Source organism: Colobus angolensis, unplaced genomic scaffold, assembly GCF_000951035.1.
Source record: "Colobus angolensis palliatus isolate OR3802 unplaced genomic scaffold, Cang.pa_1.0 Scaffold360, whole genome shotgun sequence".
Lineage (NCBI taxonomy): Eukaryota > Metazoa > Chordata > Mammalia > Primates > Cercopithecidae > Colobus > Colobus angolensis.
In genome coordinates this window covers 3,205,122-3,211,838 of record NW_012116933.1, presented here as the reverse complement: position 1 = coordinate 3,211,838, position 6,717 = coordinate 3,205,122, and the positions used below count along the sequence as shown (strand labels likewise).

At 38.8% G+C, this 6,717-nt stretch overlaps 1 protein-coding gene across 1 annotated transcript in view; it reads left to right on the top strand.

Annotated features, from left to right (window-relative positions):
• The first annotated feature begins 1,287 nt into the window (after window positions 1-1,287).
• Window positions 1,288-6,717, top strand: part of LOC105519905 — a 21,834-nt gene continuing 16,404 nt past the window's right edge. The window contains exons 1-3 of the mRNA XM_011953441.1: window positions 1,288-1,348; window positions 4,988-5,321; window positions 5,413-5,508. Of these exons, the coding sequence (XP_011808831.1) occupies window positions 1,288-1,348; window positions 4,988-5,321; window positions 5,413-5,508 (491 nt within the window). The remainder of the gene's footprint in view (window positions 1,349-4,987; window positions 5,322-5,412; window positions 5,509-6,717) is intronic.

Sequence of the window (6,717 nt, the reverse complement as noted above, 5' to 3'; positions counted from 1 at the left end):
GTTGAGGAGCTTCTGGAAAATGCACATTCTGATTGATTCCACATTTCTCATGAGTACTCAAGTGATGTTGGTGCTGGTCCTTAGACACAGCTCTGAATAGCAAGGGATAATAGCCTTCCTTTAGAGAAATGTGGAAAAAGAACCATTGGAGAGCAATTTAAAAAATGACAGAATCAAGGGCAAGTATTAATTTCCTTTTATTTCTGAGCATGATTCTAGCCACAGGGAAAGAGTATGAGATGAAAAAATAGAGATTACAGGTATATACCACTGCTGAATACAGATGAAAAAAGTGGTTACAATTATCCATAAAAAGCAGTTAGGAAGGGAAGCATCAGGACACAGATCTAAAGATTACTTTTTCAAAGGAAGAGCAATTGTGAAAGGACAATGAGGGAAGAAAGAGAGACATTCGCTGGGGTCTTGGGAGTTAAAGCGAAGTAAACTTGAGACAACTCACTTCCAGTTGCTTCAGCATATGCCCAGTCTCACAAAAGAGGTTGTTGCTGTGGAGAGTACTGGAGGCAGGAGGGAATGCTAGAATTGGAGTAAACCATGGCAGCTCATTTCACTTCATAACTGTCAGGCCTCAGAGAGAGAAGTCTCATTGACATGAGTGAATAAGATGTGATTAAGTTTAATATAGATGCGTTGGCTAATTTTTTTTTTTGAGACAGCCAGCTCTTTGATATGATAGGTGTTTTATAAAAGTCCTTTACAGTGTAAGATGATATACCAAACTTAGCTAACTTTACAAGCAATCACATTATAAAATTCATTCTGTGAATACCAAAATTGTCATTTTCAATAAATACTGCACTAATTTTGAAATATAAAAGTGTATTCATATCCAGCAATTCTGTGGTAATTCAATGTTTCCTTTTTCAATAAATATTTTGATATTGGAAGCTTATTCTACATGGCTTATTTAATGTGTTTTGTGGACTGCCTTTCATGAGTGGATCAAGGAGCTCTAATTCAAGGTCAAATGAGGGGATAGGAGAAATGTAGGTGCTGCAGTAGCCCATGTGGTCATGGGAAAAATGAGTATTTTGATTAGCTGTCATTTCATAAGTGTGTATCCTAGCTGATCAATTTAGAACACTTTCTTTGATGAGAGGTGAATTGCACATTCATCTGAACTCTCATCTCAACTGTGTATTTCCTCAGCGACAGGACAAGGGGAATTAACTATGTATATTTTTTGAATCACTATCTCCACACAGTATAAAATATGTATGATTTAGGAATCATTTTCTTTTAAAACCCATTCAGCCTAGCACTAAAATGGAAGATCCTGCTGTGAAAGGAGCAGTACAAAGAAAGAATGTTCAGACATTGAGAGCACGTATGTTTTCAATATAAATTCAATGCCAGAAATAAGAACATCAAATGATGGGAAGTACTCACATTAATCTTATCCCCTGATTCTATTTGTTTGAAACTGAGTGGAAAACATTGACATGAATGTTACTGTTTGTATCTATATTTGAATAGAAACATATTTAGAAGCATAAAAAGTATTTTTGAAATGTAAGCTTTAACACAGATGTTTCTGCTTTAACGTTTTGAATATCATAAATTTTTCAATCATTTTAGGAAACACATAAAAATTCTGCATATTATTTCTGGGCATCACAATATAGTTAAATATTTCAAAAGGGCATTGAAATGAAAAACAACCAATTTATGATGTCAATACTTTCTATGCAATCACGTTTCAAAAGCCTTAACATCAAAAAGTCTCAAAATCACCATTTTAAAGTACTGTGTCTACCAGTTATAAATGAATGAACACTTTCTTCACTTTTAATAATCGAAGATGCCACAAACACACACATACACACACCTAGACATACACATACACACACACAGTCTGCTCATTAGAACATCTGATTGGCTTCAGATAATCAGTGTAATAACACTAGCAGCAAGTCTCTAAAGTTAAAACAGAAACTGACACGTTAATCAGTTAAGCTTTCCTCTAGATTAAGACCAGAACTCCAACTAGTACATAACTCACTGGAAATATCTGAGAGTCTTGAAATTCACTGCTTCAAATCCCTGACAAGTATAAAAATTTTGTATTTAAAACTTTCATGAGGGTCCTAAATCTACATCCCTAGCCCAAATCTCATTCCTGAGCTTTAGACTCATTATTTTACTGCATACTTGGAATGACCACTTTGATGTCGCATAGGCATCTCTTAAGTGAAACATCATTCCTTCCAAGCCTGTTCCTCCTATATTCATTTTCTCAGTGAATGCCATCCATCTTCCAAAGTAGGAAACATAAATGTTAATGTAAATTGCTATCCTCACTACCCTCATCTGCACCCAGCTTCCAATTAAATGGTTTCACACCAAATCTCTAGAACTTGTGCTGGGTGTGGTGGGTAATGCCTGTAATCTCGGCACTTTGGGAGGCCAAGGCAGAAGGAATGCTTAAGCCCAGGAGTAGGAGATCAGCCTGGATAACATGGTATATTCCCATTTTTACAAAAAAAAAAAAAAAAAAAAAAAAACTAGTCAGGAGTGGTGGTGCACACCTGTAGTCCTAACTACTAGACTGAGTGGGGAGGATCAATTGAGCCCAGGAGGTCAAGGCTGCAGTAAGCCATGATGGTGCCAGTGCACTCTAGTGTGGGCAACAGAGCGAGACCTTGTCTCAAAAAAAAAAAACAAAAAACAAATGATTATTCCACAAACACTTATCGATCAAGCTGAACATCTATGCATAAAGAAGAGTTAGACATGGTTTCTACCTGATGGGAGCTCATCATGTGTGGAGAAATGATAGAGGTAAGCACAGGAAGCCATGAGAGCACACAGAACAAGGAGCTAACCCACACTGGGCAATAACTGAAGGCTTCTTGATAGTGCTGAAACCTAAGCTGCAGCTTAAAACACAACTCAGTGTTACCCAGACCAAATAGTCCACTGTCTGGAATCTATTTGACACTCAAAAAATGTTTGTTGATTGTAAGAATGTAAGTAGTGACCCTATGAAATTTACATTACTGGCTAATCCAATTAACTGAATACATTTACTTACATCTTCAGTTTGTTCTCTTAAATTACAGACTTTTCCTTTTTAGTTGCATAATATAACGTATTCTTTCTTCAAATCCAACAGTGCAAAGATAAAAGTCTAACTCAGCTCTACTTCTAATGAGTTTCAAATTCAACAAATATTATCAAATATTATTTACAAAAGATGTCAGGTACTAAAAAATAATTTGTTTTGTTTTGTTTTAGACAGGATCTCACTCTGTCACCCAGGCTGCAGTGCAGTGGCACAATTACAGGTCACTGCACCCTCAACCTCCTGAGCTCAAGTGATCCTCCTACTTCATCCTCCTGAGTAGCTGGGACTACAGGTGCATGCCACCATGTCTAGATAATTTTTGTATTCCCTGTAGAGATGCGGTTTTGCTCTGTTGCCCATGCTAGCCTTGAACTCCTGGGCTCAAGTGAACTACCTGCCTTGGCCTCCAAAGTGCTGAGATTACAGGAGTGAGTCACCACACATGGCCAAGAAAAAGGTTTTCAATGGATATGTAAGTAAATGTTAGTAAAGAGTGGTGGAGTGTGGAAGAAGCAAGTGAAATCTCACCTGTAAGGACTCTGCCCTGATGATAGTATCCAGGAAGTTGATAAATTATTTTCCATGTTCATAATTATTCACCTTGTACCAAATACATTCTAGAGTAGAAACAGTAAATATAAGCATCTAGCTGTACCACAATAAAAAAAATGCACAAAATGTAATTATCACTAAAGTAATAAGTAGCAAAGTAAAAAAGCCATTAGTCTCATACATCCTAGCTAACTCATGATGTAGATTAGAACAGATATGTTCAACAATGTGGTAATATAGGGAAAAGCTTATAGTGAAAACATAAATGGAGAACTCACATATACTGAATAAGGTAAGCTTTACATCACATATAAATCCAAGAAAGTATAAACATCTGAATTGAAAGTTTTAGAATACACTAAACTTCAATTAGACTGGGTATAATGTAAGAATGATGGAAATTTAGTAAGTAGAAACCTAATAAACTATCATATTCTGTTTAAAATAATCAGAGTAGAAGAAGGAGAATTGGCATGGAACCAACTAAAAGCAACTTTAACCACCAGAAGAATCAAGAGTTGCTTATCCAGTAATGAAATACTCAATTTGGTCAAAAGAAATATCCTGAGTCCAATGACCCACACCATTGGAGGAATGGAATGCTCAGGTTTTACTATGGCCTGGATGAAAGACTTCTTATTGCCTTTTCCTTTAATTCTATAATTAAGAAACCTTCTAATGACAAATTTGGCTCCCATATACGCTGGCAGCAAAAAGGGGATATTCTAGTTAGCAGATATGAGCATTTTGCTTACAATAATATTTCAATTAGCTGACAATCTGGCTTATACTTTGGTCTCCTGAATATGGTTTACACAGAATCCTGGGTAACTGATATGTATTTAAATATATATAATCTCTAAGATCTGAATGGTTTTTTGTTGGATTTAACAAAAGAAAGCCATGCAAGTTGTTTGGGCTTTAGATACTTACTCTTTTTAGAGGATATACATTAACTGGACCTAACACCAACTTCAGAGGTCTGGGAGAAGGTCCCTGGTTTCCTTGCTTCAGGGCAAGCACAGCCGTCTTCCATAGATTCTCTGAATTCTTAAAATAGATCTATAAATTTGGATATAAAGTACAAGAGAATAGATATTCATAAATTGGAGCAACATAAAGTCTAAAATTCCTCATTAATTGAAAACATATTATGAAATCCTGCACACTTTATTGAGTGAATGAAGACATCTAATCCATCTGGCAAGTCAGTTAAGAGAACTACCATTTTTGCTGACATGTAATACTGTAAAGGTCTGTAAAAAATTCTTAACCTAGCCTATTTGTTTAAAAGAGATGTTAACAATTCACACTCCCTTGAATCTCTTCATTTTTACTTCATTTAAGACCCTCTGGATCTTCTGCAGTTCTGCGTCACAGATTCAGTACCCAGAACTTGTGTAGATGTGGCCTATGGAGCTCAGGACCCTCTGGCCCTTCCAGCTCCCAAAGCCGAACAACTTCATGGTGGTGAGTTCTTCTCAGACCCCCAATCACCAGCTCTTAAGCGAGGGCAGTTCCCTGTCATCTTTTCACCACCACCACCACCTTCTGCCCCCGCCGACCCAGCTTCAAATCCCCTATCCAACCCCAAATACCCGACCAACCCCAAATCAGTGATCCAAGCTCCGATCCACGAACTCATATCTATGATCTACTCCAAAATCCGTGATCCAGCCCGGTCTACCACATCCTTCAGCAGCGACACTCGCAACCTCCGACCTTTGAGACCAACTGAGCCTAGCAAAGCCATTGGGCGCGTGTCTGCACAGCTCCCGGAAGTCGCTCGCAGGCTGTGTGTGCTGGCAGGTGGAGTGCTGCCTGGAGCGCAAGAGCAGAGACGTGGATGCGGTGGACAAGCAGCACAGGTAGCAGAGGCTCATGCCCAGGGTGGGAGGGGCTCCGCAGGCCAGGCTTCCGCGAAGCCCCTCGGACTGGACCTTGGAGGGGGCTGTGCACTCGCTGAGCGGCGGAGCCAAACGGGCCCTCACCTGTTTTCCATCCCTCATAATTCCCTATCTGGAGGAGGTGGAGAAGTTGAATGATTTAATTTACAAAGTTAAGCATCTACAGTGTTTTATTTTTAATGAACACCTTTAAAACATGGTTTATATATATATTATAGGAGGTGCCTAATGAGAAAACTCATTCCCCTATCAAAAATAGTGTGAGTTATTTTCAGTAGGTGAAAAGTTCTCAGAGAAAACTGTCCGTTTTACACCGTATCCACCTGTGTAGGTAGGTTCTTTATTTGAAAGTGGGAGGTGGGTTCTGTGTTCTTGAATGGGAAGGCACATTTTTCTCAAAATGTGAGCTCTTTCTGTGTTTATCAATTTTACATAGACCGAATGAAAATATCAAGGTTTTAACATTTTTCTATGACACCTGCTGTCTTTCACTATTGTGGCGGCATTTTTTAAAATCTCATAATGGAGTGAAAAAACACTTGCTCCTCTAGATAGCAAAATGTGCTATTAATGTCTAAAATTAATCATTTACTGACAGCTGAAAAGACAAACGCATGGAACAGAGTAGGAAACCCAGAAACACTGAAATTATGTAAGTTAGAAGTAAGGATTGATGAGTAGGAAAGGATGAATTATTAATTAAAAAGTACCTGCTGTTTGAAGAAAAGTAATGAAATTTTATGTCACAAACATGAGTTCCTGATGGAATGCAGATTGAAATTTTTACATATGCAAGTGAGTAAGGTACCAGAAGAAAACACAAATGCTTATTTTGCAAGGTACATTTTATGTTGACAAAAGCCTTCCTAAGAATGACCTCGGTCCCCGCAGGTAGTCGCCCGCCACAGCCGCGCCATGACCACCCAGCAGATCGTCCTCCAGGGCCCGGGGCCGTGGGGCTTCCGCCTCGTGGGCGGCAAGGACTTCGAGCAGCCTCTCGCCATTTCCCGGGTCACTCCTGGAAGCAAGGCGGCTCTAGCTAATTTATGTATCGGAGATGTAATCACAGCCATTGATGGGGAAAATACTAGCAATATGACGCACTTGGAAGCTCAGAACAGAATCAAAGGCTGCACAGACAACATGACGCTCACTGTCGCCAGATCTGAA